This window comes from Dipodomys ordii, unplaced genomic scaffold, assembly GCF_000151885.1.
Source record: "Dipodomys ordii isolate 6190 unplaced genomic scaffold, Dord_2.0 Scaffold18, whole genome shotgun sequence".
Lineage (NCBI taxonomy): Eukaryota > Metazoa > Chordata > Mammalia > Rodentia > Heteromyidae > Dipodomys > Dipodomys ordii.
Genome location: NW_012267234.1, coordinates 12,044,959 through 12,066,372, shown reverse-complemented (window position 1 = coordinate 12,066,372; position 21,414 = coordinate 12,044,959). Strand labels below are relative to the sequence as shown.

Sequence of the window (21,414 nt, the reverse complement as noted above, 5' to 3'; positions counted from 1 at the left end):
AAATCATATTATGACTATTCTCTCCAATAGCATCTTTGGAAGTCAAGATAATTTTCTTGTTTTAAATTATATTCAATTTACTTTAACAGAGCTTGGGTCTGAAGAGATAGGGAATATCAAAATATTGAGAGATTAATTTTACTAATCAGATTCTAAATCTGGGAGTTAATTCTCCAATCAATTAATGCATAGTAAACTATAGGATTAGATTGAAGGCATCAGACTGGAAGGGAAAGAAGAGAGGTAGGAAGCAGATGTAGAGAAAGTAGAGAATAGAGAAAGAAGCTTACCTTCAAACAGGAGAGTGAGTGTGTCTGCAAAGATGACTGCAGCTCTTCGGTCACTCATGTCCGACTCTAGCACCAACAGTAAGTTCTCCTCAGCTTTACTGGCTACCTGGAAAAAAAAAAGCACAAAATTCACATAGACTTCTTAGATCAAAGGCCAGCCTCATGCAGGGTAAATTTGTTTTCCAAAAAGGCCTCCCACTGGTTTTTCTTCCCTGTATGTTCTCTTGATGGTTGGAGGAACCTCTCTTGGTGAGAATCTGGGCTGTGTGAGTTCAGGTAGGGTAAGAAACTAGAGCAAAGAGATAACTCTTCTTTCATTCAGAAGGATAAATAATGCTTTTCTTCTCTTCCAAAATATAAACAGTTAGCCAGACAGCAGTGGCTCATGCCTGGAATCCTAGGCACTTAGGAGGCCGAGGTCTGAGGATTTTGGTTCAAAGCCAGCTTGGACAGGAAAGTCTGTGAGACTCTTATCTCCAACTAACCACCAAAAAGCTGGAAGTGGAGCTGTGGTTCAAGTGGTAGAGTACTAGTCTTGAGCACAAAAGCTCAGAAACAGTGCCTAGGCCCTGAGTTCAAACCCAGGACCAGCAGAAACAAAATATAAACAAAATATTAGCAACAAATGCAGTGGTGGTACTCACTAGATACTAGGTACTCACTAGCTATAGACTGAAAGTGAACTATACAACTTGTGGATGGGATGGGAAGGAAAAACTGGAAGAGAGCATGGGAAGAGGTTACAGTGTCCAAAAAGAATTGTACTTATTACCTGACTTATTTAACTGTAACCCCTTTGTATATCACCTTTATAAAGACAGTAAAAAATTAAAAAATTCATAGACACTTGTTTCACAGCTAAACAACAACAATAATAACAACAAACCCAAGCTATCATTAGCTAAAGGGAGAGTGACCCTAATTGTAATAATCTCCTCAAAGTTTAGCTTGTTATTCTTAACAAGAAATCTGGGTAATATGAAAGCTTTTTGTTTTTTTTATATTTTATTAGTACTGGGGCTTGAACTCAGGGCCTGGGTACTGTTCCTTAGCCTTTTGTTCAAGGCTAATAGAACTTTACCACTTGAACCATACCTCCAATTCTGTTTTTTTTTTGTGTGTGTATGTGCTTAATTGGAGAGCAGAGTCTCATGGATTTTTTTCTCTCCCCAATGGCTTTCAACCACCTTCCACAGACCTCAGCCTTCTGAGTAGCTAGGATTACAGGCATGAGCCACCAACACCCAGCTATTTATTTTTTTCTTCATGCCAGTATTGGAGCTTGAACTCAGTTCTTCCCTCCCAGAATACCAAGATTCCTTGTCCTAGCCTGACAGATATCATTTATGAGAATCAATTACTTTGAGATTATTGCTAGCCCTTTAACACACACACACATTTAACATTTCAATTTCTATTTATTGTTTTTGCCAGTCTAGAGGCTTGAACTCGTGCTGTCCCTGAGCCTCTCTGTGCTCAAGGCTAGCACTCCACCACTTGAGCCATTGAGCCACTTCTGTTTTTTTCAGAGTAGTTTATTGGCGATAAGAGTCTCATGGAAGCTGGGTGTTCATGGCTTACACCTGTAATCCTAGCTACCCAGGAGGCTGAGATCTAAGGATTGAAGTTCAAAGCCAGCCTGGGCAGGAAAGTCTGTGAGACTTTTATCTCCAATAAACCACTCAGAAAACCAGAAATGGCACATGGCTCAAGTGATAGAGTGCTAGTCTTGAGCTGAAGAGCTGAGGGATAGCGCCAAGGCCCAGAGAGTTCAAGCCCCACAACCAACCAAAAAAAAAAAGTCTCATGGATTTTCTTGCCTAGGCTTTCCTTGAACTGAAATTTGTAGATCTCAGCCTCCTGAGCAGCTAGGATTACAAGAGTAAGCTACTGGTGCTCAGCAGTAGTCCATATTTTAAACAGAAGAAAAGTACTACTAGGCATGGTTGGCTCATGCTTGTAATCCTAGCTCAGGAGGCTGAGATCTGAGGATCATAATTCGAAGCCAGACAGGGCAAAGAAAAGTTGGTCAATGAGACTCCATGTCCAGTCAATCAACAAAAAGTCTGACTGGTGGTAGAGTTCAAGTGGTGAAATGCCAACTGTGATAAAAGTGCCAAGTGAGAGCACAAGGCCTTGGTTTCAAGTCTGATGCAGATACTAAAAAAATAAAAAGCTTAAAGTCCTAAGAATCAAACTGAAGCCCATTGAGACTCCAGAATGGTTATGAAGTCTTGAGACCATTAACCAAGAATTTCAATTGCTTATTTATTGATTGATTTGCTTGAACTCGGGACCTCGTGCTGTCTCTGAGCTTTTGTGCTCAAGGTTAGTGCTCTCCACTTTGAGCCACAGTACCACTTCTGGTTTTCTGGTGGTTAATTGGAAATAAGTCTCATGGACTTTCCTACCCAGGCTGGCTTTGAACTGCGATCCTCAGATCTCAGCCTCCCAAGTAGCTAGGATTACAGGCATGAGCCACCAGCATATGGCTTTCAATTACTTTTAAAAGGAGCCAGTTCCTCACTAACAGCTTGAAAAGGATGATTTAACTTGTCAGAGAACTTGCATTTTCATTTTTGGAAATAAATGTGTAGTAGCAGATGCCTACGCCATCAATAGGCTGGCAATAAATGTGTTGAGTGAATGCATGCATTCAAGTCTGCCAGATTCCAGGAGGAGCAGAAAAAAGTCATATGCAGAAAAGACAAAGTATCCATAGAAACTGGACTTATTCAGTCTCTGCAGGCAAAGAACTATATCATTATCCGGACAAATAACCTGGGCCCATACCTGCTTGCAGAGGTATTCTGAGAATTTGCTTAATCCCTCTTCATGCAAACCCAACAGTGGGAAGATCTTGAAGAAACGTTCCACCTGGGGCAAATCCCCTTCCTTGGTAGCTATGGCAAATTTTTCTGCTACAATGGCTTTGAGACGTTGCTCAGCTTCTTGAAGTAATTTCAGATTGGCATCAATTATGCTTCCTGCTCAATGGGGAGAAAAATGAAAATTAATGCAAAGAATGGTACTGTATCTGCTCCACGTTTTCCTAGGGCTTTAGACACGGTTCCTGGAGTTTTTGCTCAATGCTAGTGCTCTCCCATTTGAGCCACAGCTCCACTTCTGGATTTTTGGCAGTTAATTGGAGATAAAGAGTCTCACAGACTTTCCTTTGAATTCTGATCCAATTTAATTGTGATCTGAGTCTCCTGACCGTGAGCCAGCAGTGTCTAGCTACCAGTATTCACTAAGAAGTATGTACTATGCACTTACTGTGCTAGATACTAGACTTGCAGTGTGTATGTTAAAGAGATGAAGTCAGCCATGATCCTACTGTCATGGAGGTTACACTTAAATGAAAGTTTTGAACATAAATACCTATTAAATATTCTGATAAGTTGTTGCAAGGAAGTTGCTTCAAAGTTGCAAAGTACAACGAATTGCTAGAAAGTGAGGAGCCCTCTCTAAAAGGTGGGTATGATTTTGAGACTTGAGTAGGGATAGTAGTAGAAAGATGAGGGGCTGGGAATGTTGCTCAGTGGTAGAGAGCTTGCCTAGCATTCATGAAGCGCTGGGTTCAATTCCTCAGTACCACATAAACAGAAAAAGTCAGAAGTGGTGCTGTGGCTCAAAGTAGTAGAGCATCCCAGCCCCCCCTGTGAGACTCTTATATCCAATTACCCACTCAAAAACTGGAAGTGATGCTGTGGCTGAAAGTAGTAGAGCACTAGCCTTGATCAAAAGAGCTCAAGTACAGCACCTAGGCCCTGAGTTCAAGTCCCATGACCGATTTAAAAAAAAAAAAAGTGTGCTGGGAAGGTGGCTCAGTGGTAGAGTGCTTGCCTTGCATGCCTGAGGCCCTGGGTTCCATTCCTCAACAACACATAAGCAGAAAAAGCTGGAAGTGGTGCTTGGCTCCAGTGGTAGAGCACTAGCCTTGAGCTGAAGAGCTGAGGGACAGTGCCCAGGCCCAGAGTTCAGGCCCCATGACTGGCAAAAAAAAAAAAAAAAAAGTAGAAAGATGAAGAATAGTTGCTTAGGTTGAGTAAAGATTATGGAAGGCCCAAAATATCAAGCTAAAAATTTCAAGTAGGCAATATGGTTTAATGCAAAGAACCAACTGGGCACAGAATCAGTTAAGTATAAATTCATTTTCTTTTTCCATAAAATGGAAATAACATCTGCCCTGAGATGGTGAGGACCTAAATAGGACCAGAAAAGGAAACTTCTCTAGTACATGGTTGAGTTTGCCTAATTCAGATTACAGATACTCATAATCAATAGTTTGGGATGCCCACCTTCTTTGCCTTGTCGGCTGAGCTCAATGACTGACTTATCTAGGCATAAGTATCGATGAATGTGGGCTGCAGCCTGCTCATAATCTTCATTCCTTAAAGCAGTCTGAACTCCATCCATGCAGAATTTCAGGTCCAAGATGTCATCAGCTCTCTGAATGGCCTGATAGAGACGGTTCTGCAAAAAGATTTGATGCTTAGAAATCATGTTTGTTTTGTTCTCTGCACAAGGTAGAGATTAAGGAGGTGAATTTAATTAACCATAGAGCTTTTATAGTGTCAGTTGGCAAATACAACCAGTATTCCCACCACTCACAAAACTGTTATTTTATTTTTTTGTCGGTTGTGGAGCATATGGTCCTTCTATTTGTGCTTCCCTGTTCACTGGGGATGACAGGCACACACTATGCCCAGCCACTGTGCTTTCCTGGAAATTGCACATACCACAATGCCCAGCCATTGGATGAGATGGAGTCTCCTGAACTTGGGCTGACCTCAAACTACAATTTTCTAATCCCCATCTTTCCCCATCTTTTTTTTTTTGTTGTTGTTGTTCGTTGTGAGGCCTGAACTCTGGGCCTGGGCACTGTCCCTCAGCTCTTCAACTCAAGGCTAGCGCTCTACCACTTGAGCCACAGGGCCACTTCCGGCTTTTTCTGCATATGTGGTGCTAAGAAATCAAACCCAGGGCCTCATGCATGCAAGGCAAGCACTCTACCAGTGAGCCGCCTTCCCAGCCCTTCTTTCCCCATCTTTTAAGTAGCTAGGAATTACAGGGTTAGGCCATTGTGCCTGGCATGGAGTTTTCATTTGGAATACCTGTCTGTCTCTGTCATTTTATATTAGATTTCTAGTTGATAGTGCTTTAACGTCTCTAATGTGAGAGCTTCTTTCCTGCCATTTAACTCAGACACAGTTCTATGGGATTACCTTGGCCAGGTCAAGTTGACGGACTTTGCTGGACACATTTTCAGCTAGGTTGCAGGTAAAGGTGATCATTCCAGCCAGCTGCTTAGCATCTCCCTCAATCAGCTGCAGATTGGGACTGGAGACACAAATTGCCAGCGACAGATATCCATTAGGACAAAGGGTGATAAGAAATGAAAATGGTTTTGCAGATGCAGACTATGCCTTCTACTTTTTTTTGGTGCCAGTCCTGGGGCTTTAACTCAGGGGCACTGTCTCAGAGCTTCTTTTGCCCCAGGCTACCACTCTATCACTTGAGCCACAACATTACTTCTCTCTCTTTTTTTTTTTTTGGTAACTTATTGGAAATAAGAGTCTCATGGACTATCCTTTCCTGGGCTGGCTTCAAACCGTGATCCTCAGATCTTAGCCTCCTGAGTAGCTAGGATTACAGACAACAAGCGCATGGCTTCCAAAATCATTTTACTGTGAACTCAGACCTATATGTAATAAAATAGTAAGAAGGCTGGGGTAGGAAGAGGGATCACAGCCAAGGAAATGTGCTAAAGCACATATTTATTTCTTTGTGCATTTACTATTGCTAAATTTAAATGTACTTGTAATTAATGCATGCATTTAATAATGCTATGTTTATGCCCCTAGTGTGTGTATATGTGTGTATGATACTTTAGATCTGATCCTTGGCACTACAACAACAGATAAATAAAATATTCTAAAACTACTAGATTCGGGGCTGGGAAGGTGGCTCAGTGGTAAAGCGCTTGCCTTGCATGCCTGAGGCCCTGGGTTTGATTCCTCAGCACCACATAAGCAAAAAGAAAAAAGCCAGAAGTGGCACTGTGGCTCAAGTGGTAAAGCACTAGCCTTGAGCTGAAGAGCTGAGGGACAGCGCCCAGGCCAAGAGTTCAGGCCCCACGACCGGACCCAAAAAACAAAACAAAAACTACTAGATTCACCCCTAAATAAATATAGCCAGAGAATTAGAGAATACATTCTCCTAGAAGCTAAGTAACATGAAATGCACTAGTCAAGAACGTTAGGGGATACTAAAAAAAAAGAGCAATTTTTATGAATAGTTTATATGCATCTTCAAAAGTTCAAACTTGAACTGCACATCCAATCACCTGGCAGACATTACATAAATATTCCTGGGCTTCACTCATAGTTCCTGATTCATTAAGTGTGGGGTGGACCCTGGAATTTGTATTTCTAACACGTTTCCATGTAGTCCAAGGCTTTGAAAACTACTGAACTGTATACCCTTAGGCATTCCCTATGTTGAGGTAATGCTACTCCATTTGAAACTCAATTGGCAGTTTATAACAAAGTTAGGACAAATAGTAACTTAGCTAGTGGACCCCGCAGGAATGTAGTCAGTCTTGCCATGATGTACAGACTCACCCCATTCGGTGGAGATTGACCATCTTATTTTCAATAGTGTTTTGCTGTTCCAAAAGATCATCCAGCTCTTTTTCCACCACTTTCTGAAATACAGAGAAATAGCTTGTTATCCTTGAGTAGAAGGATCCTTATGAGTTATTTAACCCAGCAACTACTTAAAGGGTGAATCCCATTTCAAGTTGTTTCTTCTTTTTCACTATGCTCCCTTAGACTTAAACAATACTTTGTTTCTGCACTTAATACAATGTATGATAATTCTTACCTTATGTATGTCTTATTTCATCTAGTGGATCAGCGGAAAGTTTTTTTTTAATTTTTAAAAAAGAATTAAAAAAATTTGGTGGTGGGGATTAAACTCAGTGCTTGCTAAGCAAGCAGTCTACTACTGAACTGTATCTCCAACCCCAAATAAACTTTATCATAATGCATCACACAGGTAGAAAAATACACATAATACCTAAACAAATCAAATTTCCACAGTGGCAGTCATTTCTTGGTACATAGTAAATACAATTCTATCTCAGTAAAGTCATTTACTCTGCTACTTCATTTTATGCTAACCCCCACCCCTTTTTTGTGCTGATCCTGGGGCTTGAACTCAGGGTCTAGGAGCTGATTTTTTATGCTCATGGTTAACATGCTACCATTTGAGCCACAGCTCTACTTCTGGCTTTTTGGTGGTTAATTTGAGATAAGAGTCTTGCAAAGTTTCATGGACTTTGTTGCTTGCATTGACTTCAAGTGTGATCCTTAGATCTCAGCCTCCTGAGTAACTAGGATTACAGGCTTGAGTCACTGATGCCTACTTTTATGTAACCTTCTTATGCTTCAGTTTCTTCACTTGGAAAATAGGAATAGCATTATGTATTTTATAGGATATTGTCGCAATATAAACAGGAGAACTCCCAGTGCTTAACCTGGTTGGACTGCACAGTTCAAAAGCCATTTACTAGTAGACTTGTGTGTGTGTGTGTGTATGTGTGTGTGCACACGGACGAGCACGTGTGTATATGCTACTGGGGTTTGAACTCAGTGCCTTTCACTCGTGAGGTTGGCATTATACTTTTGAAATGTAACTCAGATGTAGGGGGATATTTATTTTTTGCCAGTCCTTGGGCTTGAACTCAGGGCCTGGGCACTGTTCCTGCACATTTTCGGGCTTAAGGCTAGCATTTTACCATTTGATCCACAGAGCCAGTCGGGCTTTTTCTGAGTAATTTACAGGAGCTAAGTCTTATGGACTTTGCTGTCCAGGCTGGCTTCGAACTGCCTCAGATCTTAGCCTCCTGAATAGCTAGAATTATGGATATGAGCCACCAGCACCTGGAAGGTGGATATTTTTATTAAGATAGTTCAGTAGGAGATAGAGTGAAACTTCCCCTGACAGTAATCAGAAACAAAGACCAATATTTTTATGTCTATAAGAATTACTTAACTTTTCTCCAAAGTACTGACTGACTCAATGAATGCAAGCTTAGAAATGTTAAGAACACTAGAATGAAAAATATACCTTGTAGGGAAAAAAAAGTATCAGAAACTTCTAGAGTTGTCAGAAGTTAATATTTCAAACTGTTTAAAGATATTAATGATTTTCTCTCCCCCAGGGTGAAACTGCCTTTTGTATTCACCCTTTTTAAAGAGTGATTTGGGAAAAACAGTTACTAAACTTTTATAGCAGAGCTTGTATCTCTTTCTTATGATTGGCTAGGAACTCAAATGACATTGGAGAGTGAATTGACAGCTTCCAATTACCTTGGACAGGTTAAGGAGGAGACAGGATATTATAAAGCAATTGAAACCTTAGAATCTAGTAGTACATGCCCTTATTTGACAGAACATAAGGTGGAAGAAATGAAGTGAATTGTCCAAGACAACAGTGCCTGTGCTTTAAACGTTCTAGCAGACTGTGGTGGTAATAAGTGTCTGTAATCCAACCTACTTCAGAGGCTGAGGCATGAAGACAATTAACTCCCAGAGGTGTCGTACTTGCCTAGCAAGCCCAAAGGCCCTGGGTTCAACCTCCAGTACCATCCTAAAACGAAACAAAGTACAAAGCTGTGCATTTAACTGAAATGCTAAACGTACCTCCGCTTATCATTCTCTGCAAGAATTCTTAAAACCCTTCAACTTTATTTGCACCTACTTCTTGCTGAAATAATGGGATGGTAGTGTTTCGTCATTTTTCAACAGGTAAGTCAATACAATTGTAGAGAACGAGGGCACTGGGCACATACTCTCTCTACTCAATTGAGAAACACTACAGTGACTATAGGGCTAGGGAAATGAATGGGGGAAGAGAGAGGAGGGTGCTGATCTCCCAGATGATCAGATCAAATAATCAGGCCGAGTGAACAGTTACAAGGTCTAACCAAAGACCCAACTACACTAACACTTTTTGCACAGGCACCTGTCGGTCTCTTTCCCTCCCCCGTCTTCCAGGAGAGCGCTGCTCACAGCGCGGATTTCCCAACACTGACAGTCTAATGCCCACAGTCTCCCGATCCTCCTGGAAAAAGTTCCAGCCCCCCACCTCCTCGCCGCAGAGCCGTTCGTACACAGCCTCCAGCTCCTGCAGGTCGGTCAGGGAACGAATGAGCTCGGTAGAGATTTCAGAACAGCCGCCTCCTCCCACCCCCTCGGGCGGCGGAGGCACTCCGGACTTGGGAAGAGAAGCCACATCAGCCATCTTGGTTCCTATTCGGTGCTTTCGGGTCCGCGAGGACCCCTGGTCGTTGGCGCGCCCCGTCATTGGGGCTGCCCATATTAGTGCCTGAGTAGCTAATATTTACGTTTTTTTTTCTTTAAACCTGGTTTTAGTTACAATAATACAGTATATTTAACTAGTTTAAATGCGGCGTGGAAGCAGAGAGAGAGAGGCACTTAAAATTATCTACATATACTATTCAGGCGCAAGTTGGGTACCTTCTTCCCGTCGCGCGCCGTCGCAAGGCCCCAGTCTTGAGGACTAATGGCGGACGCCTGCCGACTGGCGTTGCGGGCGGCTTAGGCCTTGAAGGGATTCAGCATCCAGCGGATACTTACGCCATCCTTCCTGCTGCAGGGTAAAGAAGTAGCTTCGAAACTTTTCTGGCTCTGGGGAAGTGAGGAGCGGCCTCTTGGAAGGGGGCCCCGACGCTTTGGCGGGAGTCTCAGGCCGTGTAGGCCCCGAGCGGTGGTGGCGGGTGTGTGGGGGGAGTTGTGAGCGCAAGCCTGCGGCGCGCAACCGGCTTCCTGGGGTCCCCGCGCGACCCAGCCCTATAATAAAGGCTCGCCACCCGGGCGTCGTGGAGCACGCCTGTGAGTCCCAGCACTCCGCTCGGGAGGCTGAGGCCGGAGGACTGGATTCGAGGCCAGCCTGGGATCTCTAGGTACCTTGTCACAAAACGGGGGGGGTGGGGTGGGGAAGCAGAAATGACTTCGCTTTTGGCCCTGGGTCTCTGGGGCGGGAAGGAGTAAGAAGAAGCAGGAAGGCTATCAATAGTGAATAGGCCCTAACGGGACTCTCCTAGCGGAATTGGAGCAGTCTTGGGGGTCAACTCTGGTTGGAATTTGTGTGTTTTGATAGTTGGGCAATTTGTTTCGACCTCGAAACCCCAGTTTCCTGTGCAAAATGAAGCATGATAACAATCTTGCAGACCTTGAGAGTCGTAAATACAGTGGTGTTCACTTGGAGCACGGATAAAAAAAATGGTCTGAGAAATAAAGATACTTGCAGTAACCGCAGAGGGTTGATAGACCTGTGTTTACCAAACCTACCAAGTTTTCTGGCATATAGTTTTACTACTGAACTTACGTTCTTTCAGAACGCTCCCTTCACCGTTACTCACGATGAAAGTGTGGTTGGAAAACTTGGGCCCAACTAGGTTTGGGGAAAATTAATCTCTAGGTTTTGTGAATAGATGACATTTGGGTTAAAAGGAACCGGAAAATAGGGCAAGTTCTTCCCATTAGCCACAAAGAAAAATATTCTGGTGGAACCTACTCAGGCCCCACTTTCAGCCTGGAAAATTGATCTTTACACCTGCTCGTGTGTAGCCCAGAAATGACTGTTTTATGAATACATGTACTCTGGTTTAATAGCAGAAGTCAATTGGTATGTTAACTACATATCAGGGATTTTGGGTTTCTCAAGAAAAGTAATTCAGTTTATCTTGTCTTACCTGTGTATATGTAACCTGAGGTAATTATGAGACCTGGTTTGTGCTGTCTTCTGTGTTGTCCCTTGAGAAGAAATATTTGTGACTTTAGGAAGTTTTCCTGATGTGTCTAGAATTCAGTGCTTTTTAGTGTTTGATAATGTGTTGATTCAAATTTAAAAATACTCATCAGGCTGAAGGTGTGGGTAGCTCATTGGTAGAGCACTTGCCTAAAGCCTTAGGTTCCATCCCCAGCAACACACACACACACACACACACACACACACACACACACACACACTTAGAAACAAAAAAACCTCAAGTATGAGTTATATAAGAGATAAATGAAGGCAAATGAAAATTACACTAAGATACCAGTTTTCATTTGCAAGATTAACAAAGGTAGAAAGTTTTACCATCATTTTGGCTGGTTATGGGGAACAGGAAATTAATTGGCTTTCAATGTAAATTGGAAGGCTTCTGAAAATTGGTCAGTTTCTGTCAAAAACAATACATAAGCCTGGTGTCAGTGGCTCATGCCTATAACCCTATTTACTCAGTAGGCTAAGATCTGAGGATTGTAGTTTGAAGCTAGTTCCAGCAGGAAAGTCTGTGAGACTGTATCTCCAATTAATCAGAAAAGCTGAAATTGAACTGTGGCTCAAGTGATAGAACACTAGCCTTAAAAAAGAGCCCAGAGACAGTTCCCAGGCCCTGAGTTCAAGCCCCAGGACTGAGACAAAAAAAACAAAATCATAAACATATATGCATATATATTTATGCACACAGATCAAATAACATATATATACACACAACTATATATATACCTATGGATGTATATAAAACATGTATGTATATGTATGGGTATATATAAGTTCTTTAATCCACCAATTTCACTTCTAGTAATTAATTTGAGTTATACCCATGCACATAAAAATGACCTTACATGGAAGGTATTTATTTTCTTTGCAACACTGTAATAGCAAACAACTGGAAACAACCTGAATTCATTAGTAGAATTTTTTTTTTTTTTGGTCGGTCTTGGGGCTTGACTGTGGGCCTGGGCTCAGTCCCTCAGCTCTTCAGCTCAAGGCTAGTGCTCTACCAGTTGAGCCACAGTGCCATTTCTGGTTTTCTGGTGGCTTATTATAGATAAGAGTCTCATGGACTTTCCTGTCTAGTCTGGCTTTGGACCGAGATCCTCAGATCTCAGCCTCCTGAGGATCTAGGATTACAGGCGTGAGCTACTGACTCCTGGCTTCATTAGTAGAATATTTAAGTGAATGATACCCACAGTGGAATACTCTGCAACTGTAGAGAAAGCCCTTTTCTTTTTCTTATTTTTTTTGAAAGCCTTTTAGGGCTATCTCGAAGTAGTTTAAATTGCCATATAGTGTGAGTATATAAAATACACTACTCAGCCTTTGGTGTAACTTGCTTAGAGGCTGTTTCCCCCAACCTCTTGAGCTTTTTGTGACTTTCCTGCCCAGATTGGCTTAGAACTGTGATTCTCAGATCTCAGCATCCTGAGTAGCTAGGATTATAGGTGTGAGCCACCAGTACTTAGCATACTGTTTTATTTTGTTTTATTTTTTGAGGTAGGGTTTCACTATGTTGCTCAGTCTGGAACTTGGGATTCTTCTGCCCTTGCCTCCTGAATGTTGGGATCACAGGTGTGGCATCATTGTTACTTTTAATACAGGTCTTGCTTTGTAGCCCAAGATGGCCTTTAAGTCCTTTTGTCTCAGCTTCTAAATGCTGGTATTACAGACATAGGCCACATGCTGAGCTTTTGTGGGATTTTTGTGATCTGAGCAAAGCATGAAGATATAGAAAACTTGTGTTTTTGCTTTGCTGGGGATTAAATCCAGGGTTTCTCACATGCTAAGCAAGCACTCTGTGTTACATTCCCAACCGTAGAATATACGCAGTTTTTTATGTATTCTTTAGTAGGCTTTAATCTTGTCTTTTAACCAGAAGTTTCTCTAAACAAATGTCTTAAAATACATAATTTCTCAGTTCTTTTTCTTTAAAAAAATTGTTCTTTCTGTGTCCTTAGCTTGTTTTCACTTGATACTATTGGTGTAACCAAGGTGTGGAGTACTGGGTTTTGCTGCCGCCATGTTCCTGTACAATTTAACCTTGCAGCGAGCTACTGGTATCAGCTTTGCCATTCATGGCAACTTCTCTGGTAAGTTTTCTAGTTCTTATTTTTGCAAATAAAAATGAATTAATGCATATTTTGCTTATCTCTTGTGGAGAAAATGGTAATGTGAATGATCAAATCTAGCTTGTAATATGTGAGACTTAAGTTGAAGTATATTATCTAATTTCAAGTTCCTTTATTAGCTTTTATTGTGTAATGATTCTCATCAGAAGTATACATTTCCGCCAGGCGCTGGTTGCTCACAGCTGTAGTCCTAGCTACACAGGAGGCTGAGATCTGAGGATCATGGTTCAAAGCCACGCCTGGTAGGAAAGTCTGAGTCTCCTATCTCTAGTTAGCCACCAGAAAACCAGAAGTGGAGCTGTGTGGCTCAATGTTGTAGAGTGCTAGACACCTCCTTTCTTCCCCCCTGCCCAAAACACATTTCCTGGGTTATTGATGCTAGGTTCTGTATTGTTGATGTATAGTGTAAGTCATTATCTTTGATCTTGAATGTGACATTAGGTTGGATAAAAATGTCTCAGAAATGTTTGGTTTTCCTTTGGCTTGATGCTTGAAGAGATAATAGGACTTTAGCAATTGAGAAGGAAAGTGCAGAGCTAGGGTTGTGACCCAAATTGTATCACCTAGAGACCAATATATCCCAACAAAGAGAAGGGAAAGTATAGGTTAGGTGGGGTTGGCTGCTAGTGTGGAAACAGCATTTATGATATTTGTTTACTCCTTGCTTTTATGCCATGTATAGTGAGCTGAAGTGGAATGATGAACTAAAACTTTTTTGTGTCAGATTTTGAGTGCTGGATTAAATAAATATTAGAGCCTGGACACTGGTGGCTCACTCCTCGCTACTTAGGAGGCTGAGATCTGAAGATTGTGGTTTGAAGTCAGCCTGACAAAAAAGTCTACAAGACTCTACCTCCAATTAACCACTGAAAGCCGAAGTGGAACTCAAGTGGTAGAGCACCATCTTTGAGCAAAAAAAAGCTAAGGGGTGGCACCTAGGTCCTGAGTTCAAGCCCTAATACCAGCACACACACACACACACACTCTCTCTCTCTCTCTCTCTCTCTCTCTCTGTATAGAAAATTGGGCATTCATGTAAATAAGCTAAAATAAGAAAAGAAAATTAGGTATTAATGTAAATAAGATAAAATAGCCTTTTATTGTCATTGTAGGCTGAAAATTTGTGAATTGTAATTCCCAGGTAGTGAGTTTTGTTGATGTTCAAAGCTTAATACTTAGGTGGTTGAGCCTAACTGTACTGAATTTACTTTCCATGTTGCTGTTTTCTCTGATTCTGATTACAAATCTTACTGTGGTACTGGAGGGTTTGCTTGAGTAATTTATTCTCTACTACCTTTTGTAAAACATATGCATATGTAAATTAGGAGTTTTGTTTTGTGTTGGCCTTGAATATGCTAGTGAGTGATGTCCTGAGCTATTCCGCCAGCCCTGAAAGGTATCTCTTTTGGCCCACAATAAGAGGGAGCTTGAACTTTAGGTCTTATTGCTGTTTCCCAAGTGCTAGGGAAGCAGATGTGTGGATTCACATTCTTAATATTAATTAATTCTAATTCTTCAAATTCCTTTTCTAATTTGAATTTTCTTTTTCTTTTTTTTTTTTTTTCTGTCATGGGGCGAACTCTGGGCCTGAACTCTGTCCCTCAGCTCTTCAGCTCAAGGCTAGTTAGTGCTCTACCACTTGAGCTGCTGGTTTTCTGAGTGGTTTATTGGAGATCAGAGTCTCTTGGACTTTCCTGCCCGGGCTGGCTTTGAACCTTGATCCTCAGATCTCAGCCTCCTGAGCAGCTAGGATTACAGGTGTGAGCCACTGGCATGCAGATTAATTTTCTTTCTACAATGAATTATAGAAATCATATTTTCTTAAAATAGTGTAGTTTGTATCTGGATCTCAGCCTCTCAAGTAACTAGAGTGACAGGTGTGAGCCGCTGAAACCTCACTTTTTTTTAAGAGATGGGGGGGTCTCAGCTGGGTATGGTGGCCTATGCTAGTAATTCCTGCACTCAGGAGGTTTGCTAGTTTGAGTCTAACCTAGATATCATAGTAAGACCCTGTCTCCCCCATCACCACCCCAAAAAAATTTTTTTTAACCATATTACTCAGTCTGGACTTGAACTCCTACCTGTGCCTGGCTCTGGATGACTTAACATGTTTAGGATGATGTCTGTAGGTTATATGAATCTTTAGATTTTGCTATATGAGAATTGTCTTGGATTACATTCTCTGTGGATATTAAAGAATGCCTGTATATTAGCAGTTATAGATAATTCCCAATTATGTATATTGGTGACAACTGCTAAAGAAATTTAAAGAATGAGCTGAGTGCTGATGGCTCATGCCTGTAATCCTAGCAAATCAGGAGGCTGAGATCTGAGGATCTGGCAGGGAAGTCTGTCAAACTCTTATCTCTAGTTAACCACAAAAAGTTGGAAGTGGAACTGTGTTTCAAGTTCTAGAGTGCTATCCTTGAGCAGAAAAGTTCTGGGACAGTGCCCAAGCCCTGAGTTTAAACCCTACCACCACCACCACCACCAAAATTGAAAGGACTTTTTTTTTTTTGGTCCGGTCGTGGGGCCTGAACTCTGGGCCTGGTGGCTGTCCCTCAGTGTTTCAGCTGAAGGCTGGCACTCTACCACTTGAGCCACAGTGCCACTCCCGGCTTTTTTCTTTTTGCTTATGTGGTACTGAGGAATCGAACCCAGGGCCTCATGCATGCAAGGCAAGTGCTCTACCACTGAGCTACCTTCCCAGCCCTGAAAGGAAGTTTTAAAAGCAACTATGCAATCTGATTTTAAAAGCTTTGATTCTGTCTTTAAGAAAAAAAAAGATTGTTTACATTCTGGGAAAAGGGCTGTTCACTGCCAGGCACAGGTGACTCACACCTGTAATCCTAGCTACTTAGGAGGCTGAGATCTGAGGATTGCGGTTCAAAGCCAGCCCGGGCAAGAAAGTCCGTGAGACTCTTATCTCCAATAAACCACTAGAAAATTGGAAGTGACGCTGTGGCTCAAGCGGTAGAGCACTCGCCTTGAGCTGAAGAGCGTAGGGACATTGCCCAAGTTCAGAGTTCAAGCCCCGCGACCGGCAAAAAAAAGGGGGGGAGCTCTTCAAATGGAATAAATTAACTTAAAAAGAACAATAGGTCTTCAACTTGTTTAATTACAGTTTTATTCAATAGGTTTTTAAAAAAACTCTGTCCTGCTTTTTGTATTCTGATATTTATGATGTTTATTTTTTGGTGACCTAGGAACCAAACAACAGGAAATTGTTGTTTCCCGTGGAAAGATCTTGGAACTTCTTCGTCCAGACCCGAACACTGGCAAAGTACATACTCTTCTCACTGTGGAAGTGTTCGGTGTAATACGATCACTCATGGCCTTTAGACTGACAGGTGGCACCAAAGACTACATTGTAGTTGGCAGTGACTCAGGTCGGATTGTTATCTTGGAATACCAGCCATCCAAGAATATGTTTGAGAAAATTCACCAAGAAACTTTTGGCAAAAGTGGATGTCGCCGCATTGTTCCAGGCCAGTTCTTGGCTGTGGATCCAAAAGGACGGGCTGTTATGATTAGTGAGTGATTTATTATGTTTGATCTATTGAGTGATCAATTTAGAATAACAGTGGTGTGGTATTGGCAGTGTGCTAGTGTATCATTAACATGGGTAAAGTTTGGCATTATGTATGATTTTACTTTGGCTTAAAATTGTGCTTTGTTATTTTTAAGCTTTTAAAATAATGGAAAAAGCCTTAAGGTACCTATTTTACTTCTTACCCAGTTGGAAATAATTAATTTTCAATTTATCTGTGGAAAAGATGACTGTAAAATGATCTTATGTTATACAGTAAAAAATGGTTGCTTTTACCAGCCTGGAATGATGATTCACATTCATGTCTCTTCTCTGATAAACTCTTGAAGAAAATCATATGTATCTGATCAGGCTGCTACAGAGCAACCCTTTGAATAGTCACAAAATCACAAAGTCACTTGAAGAATAAAACTAACAATTTTATTACTGTATAGTTTTCTGGTATTCTTATATCTAGGGCACATTGATTTTTTTTTTTTTTTTGAAGAACTGGGGGCAGTTGGCTCACTCCTGTAATTCTCATTACCCAAGAGGCTAAGGTAACGAGGATCACGGTTCAAAGCAAAACAAAGCAACAAAGTCTGAGACCTTTATCTCCAGTTAGCTACCAAAAAGAAGTCAGAGTGTGGCTCTCTCCTGTAGCTTGAGTGAAAAAACTAAGGGACAGCTCAAGTCCTGAGTTTAAGCCCCAATACTGATACACACAAAAAAATCTCTCTTGTTACGTGGACATAAGGTATGTTTTGTCTCTTTCAATTATAGGTGCCATTGAGAAACAGAAATTGGTGTATATCTTGAACAGAGATGCAGCAGCCCGGCTTACCATCTCATCACCCTTGGAGGCCCACAAAGCGAACACTTTAGTATATCATGTAGTTGGAGTAGATGTGGGTTTTGAAAACCCAATGTTTGCCTGTCTGGAAATGGATTATGAGGTAATGGGGATTGAGTCTCTTTTTTTTTCTTTGGAACAAACCAAAGGTATTTGTTGGGAGAAGCTTCACGGAAAAGATGAAGCTCTATTTAGTTTTTTTTTTTTCAAAGCGTGTTAGTGAAAGGCAGAACATACCATTCATTGCTTGAATGGTGGGCAATATCATCTTGGAGGAATCCCTGAATCCAGAATTTGGGGATTTGTATCCCTTGTTCTAGGTCTGCCATTATATAGAATCTGAACTTTGTCAAATAGCTTGGCATTTTTTTAACCTCTTATTTCCTTGTTTGTAATGTGGAGGAGTCTTGATGTTTTTTCTAGATCTAAAACTATTTTGGCTTTACGTTGTTGATTAGTTTTTGTACTCCTATAGGAAGCAGACAATGATCCAACAGGGGAAGCAGCAGCTAATACCCAACAGACACTTACTTTCTATGAGTTGGACCTTGGTTTAAATCATGTGGTCCGAAAATACAGTGAACCCCTGGAGGAACATGGGAACTTCCTTATTACAGGTATTTTTCTCGTAGAGCTACTCTTTAACTTGGACATTTGTGTGGAATCTTAATAGTTCAGACTTTACAGCAGTTGGAAAATTAATTCATTTGTAGTAAACCTGAGTAACTTTTCTGTTTTAGTGATGTTCAGAGTGAGTAATAAAAGTGTTGTTTGAGATTAGGTTTGTGGCTGAGTAGTAGAGCAATTGCCTTAGCATGTACAAGAGCTTGGGCTGGATCTTAGTACAGAGAAACATCAAAAAACACCAGATATGGGGCTGGGCAGGTGGCTTATTGGTAGAATGCTTGCCTTGCATGCATGAGGCCCTGGGTTCGATTCCTCAGCACCACAGAAAAAGCCGCAAGTGGCACTGTGGCTCAAGTGGTAGAGCGCTATCCTTGAGCTGAAGAGCTGAGTGAGAGTGCCCAGGCCCAGAGTTCAGGCCCCATGACCGACCAAAAAAAAAAAGAAAAGCCAGGTACTGTACCAAATACCATCATAGCATAGAAAAGATACCCAGTTTGCAGAAAGGAAGGGACTGTGTTAGAGAAACAGCTCTAGAGCTGTAGCTCAAGTGGTAGAATGTCATCCTTGAGTGAAAAGCTAAAAGACAGTGCCCAAGCCCCTGAGTTAAAGCTCCCAGTACTGACATAAAAGAACAACCAAACCCCTCCCCACCCCTCCCACACACAAATTAGACTGTCCTTATTAAGCATGGACATCAAGGAGTAGAAACACTTGAGGTAATATTTCCTGGCTTTGGGCATATTGACTTAGTAAGGCCTTAAAGGAGAGGCGTTGAAAATGTAAGTAATTCATGCATGTGGCAAATCATGCTAAATTTTTTTTTCTTACAGTTCCAGGAGGGTCAGATGGTCCGAGTGGAGTGTTGATTTGCTCTGAAAATTATATCACCTACAAGAACTTTGGTGATCAACCAGATATCCGATGTCCAATTCCCAGAAGACGGGTAAAGTCTTTGCTATGAGAGAGATTTGTATTTGTAAAACGAGTTAAACATACCGGGCGCCAGTGGTTCATGCATGTAATCCTAGCTACTCTGGAGGCTAAGAGCTGAAGATCATGGTTTGAAGCCAGCCTGGGCAGGAAAGTCCATGAAAAGCCGGAAGTGGCGCTGTGGCTCAGATGGTAGAGTACTAACCTTGAGCAAAAAGGAGTACATAGACAGCACCCAGGTCCAGAGTTCAACCCCTAGAACCAGCAAAAAAAAAAAGAAACATTTGTAATTAGAGCATAGTTCTTTAATTAGCTGTTATCAGGTTTTAGTTACTTTGCTTTTTTTTGGTCGGTCCTGGGGCTTGAACTCTGGGGCTGGGCACTGTTCCTGAGCTTCAAGGCTAGTACTATACCACTTGAACCACAGTGCCAATTTTTCTGTGTATATGGTACTGAGGAATGAAACCCACGGCTTCATGTGTGTGAGGCAAGCACACTACCACTGAGCCACATTCCCAGCCCCTCATGTTAGTTTTTAAAAGCCAGTAACATTTTTACAAAACATTCTTTGAGAAATGGAATTCAAATTCAAATTTTCATTTCAGAGGAATTTGCAAGTTACTTTTTAAAGAGTGGATTTCCATATATCTTAACATATTCAACAGTTATTAATGTTTTATTTGCCTTTTTTTTCTTACTTTCTATAATTTATTTCTAGGTTAAATAATTCATTTGAAGATAAGTTACCTTTAAGTATAATTATCTAAGGTATGGCTGCTGAAAACAGGGACATTTTCATATGTAATTACACTGTTTCTAGTATAATCTGCCTTTAGTGTCTTTAATTTAGGACATTTTCTTTCATCTTTATTACTTTTTTTTTTTGGTCTTGGGGCTTGTTTTACTCTTTTTGGATACTTTTTTTGAGTACTGTTTAATTTTCTTGCTTGCTGTTTGTTCCTTGGTTTATATTTTAGGATTATATCCAGGTTAATATTTTTGCTAGAATCACTGCATTGGTGGTGATATGTGATTTTCTTACTGAATGAAATTATGTATATAAATATTAGTTGGTCTCCATTAGTCATGCCAAATTGGTCATTTTGTTTTGTTTGTTTGTTTGTTTGTTTTGCCAGTCGTGGGGCTTCATCTCAGGGCCTGGGCACCGTCCCTGATCTTCTTTTGCTCAAGGCCTGTACCACTTGAGCTATAGCATCACTTCTACTGTTAAAGCTAAATAAGTAAAAAATAAACAAGCAGGGCTAGGAAGGTGGCTCAGTGGTAGAGTGCATGCATGAGGCCCTCAGCTCGATTCCACATAAGCAGAAAAAGCTGCAATTGACGTTGTGGCTCAAATGGTAGAGTGGTAGCCTTGAGCTGACAAGCTGAGGGACAGTGCCTAAGCCCAGAGTTCAGGCCCCATGGCCGGCAAAATAAATAAGTAAAGAAGCACCAAAATTATAGTGGGAATAGGAACCTTTTAGAAGTCAATAAACTTGTGGATAGTAGACTGGTGGGTGTTTTGCATGGTAGTATATGTTTAATTCACAGCCTGAAATGATGACACTAAATTTCATGTCTCTTCCCTGACATTTTTCTCTGGAGATAGATTTGCCATACTGATCTGATCAGGCTGTAAATTGAAGTTGTGTCTATTGGTTACCCAGGATTTATTATATATTCATAGCAGATAGGAAGATTTAGCTGCTGTTTTAGTTCTGCTGGCAGCTGCTCTGAGTCAAAGCTGTGTCTTAATTGTAAGGTAACCTTAACAGTTCTTATTTGTAAAGGTGCTGACTTCCAGAAGTGCCCATTTCTAAGATGTTGGTTGTATGTTTGACTTTACTAGAATGATCTGGATGACCCTGAGAGAGGAATGATTTTTGTCTGCTCTGCTACCCATAAGACCAAGTCGATGTTTTTCTTTTTGGCACAAACTGAGCAGGGAGACATCTTCAAAATCACTTTGGAGACAGATGAAGATATGGTAAGTTGACCATGGGTGGAAGGGAGAAGTAAAAAACCAAAATAAAATAAAACCATTTGTTCTGGTCTAGTTTCATGGACATTTTTACATTTTAGTCTTAGACATAAACAGCTTTATTTTACAACACTCTTATTTCTGGGTGCTGGTAGCTCATGCTTATATTCCTAGCTATTTCTGAGGTGGAGATACGGAGGATCACAGTGCCA

The 21,414-nt window shown here is 41.2% G+C and overlaps 2 protein-coding genes across 2 annotated transcripts in view; one reads left to right on the top strand and one right to left on the bottom strand.

The window, feature by feature from the left end:
* Cog4 (component of oligomeric golgi complex 4) overlaps nt 1–9,613 on the bottom strand; it is a 22,569-nt gene extending 12,956 nt beyond the window's left edge. Inside the window, exons 1-6 of the mRNA XM_013012683.1 lie at nt 9,447–9,613; nt 6,917–6,999; nt 5,519–5,633; nt 4,592–4,766; nt 3,084–3,277; nt 291–396 (exon numbers count right to left, since the gene is read on the bottom strand). Coding sequence (XP_012868137.1) covers nt 291–396; nt 3,084–3,277; nt 4,592–4,766; nt 5,519–5,633; nt 6,917–6,999; nt 9,447–9,602 — 829 coding nt within the window. The 5' untranslated portion in view covers nt 9,603–9,613. The remainder of the gene's footprint in view (nt 1–290; nt 397–3,083; nt 3,278–4,591; nt 4,767–5,518; nt 5,634–6,916; nt 7,000–9,446) is intronic.
* Nucleotides 9,614–9,887: 274 nt separating this feature from the next.
* The window catches only part of Sf3b3 (splicing factor 3b, subunit 3, 130kDa), a 40,851-nt gene continuing 29,324 nt past the window's right edge, over nt 9,888–21,414 (top strand). Inside the window, exons 1-7 of the mRNA XM_013012868.1 lie at nt 9,888–9,978; nt 13,112–13,243; nt 16,489–16,815; nt 17,595–17,767; nt 18,140–18,281; nt 19,122–19,234; nt 21,071–21,208. Of these exons, the coding sequence (XP_012868322.1) occupies nt 13,174–13,243; nt 16,489–16,815; nt 17,595–17,767; nt 18,140–18,281; nt 19,122–19,234; nt 21,071–21,208 (963 nt within the window). The 5' untranslated portion in view covers nt 9,888–9,978; nt 13,112–13,173. The remainder of the gene's footprint in view (nt 9,979–13,111; nt 13,244–16,488; nt 16,816–17,594; nt 17,768–18,139; nt 18,282–19,121; nt 19,235–21,070; nt 21,209–21,414) is intronic.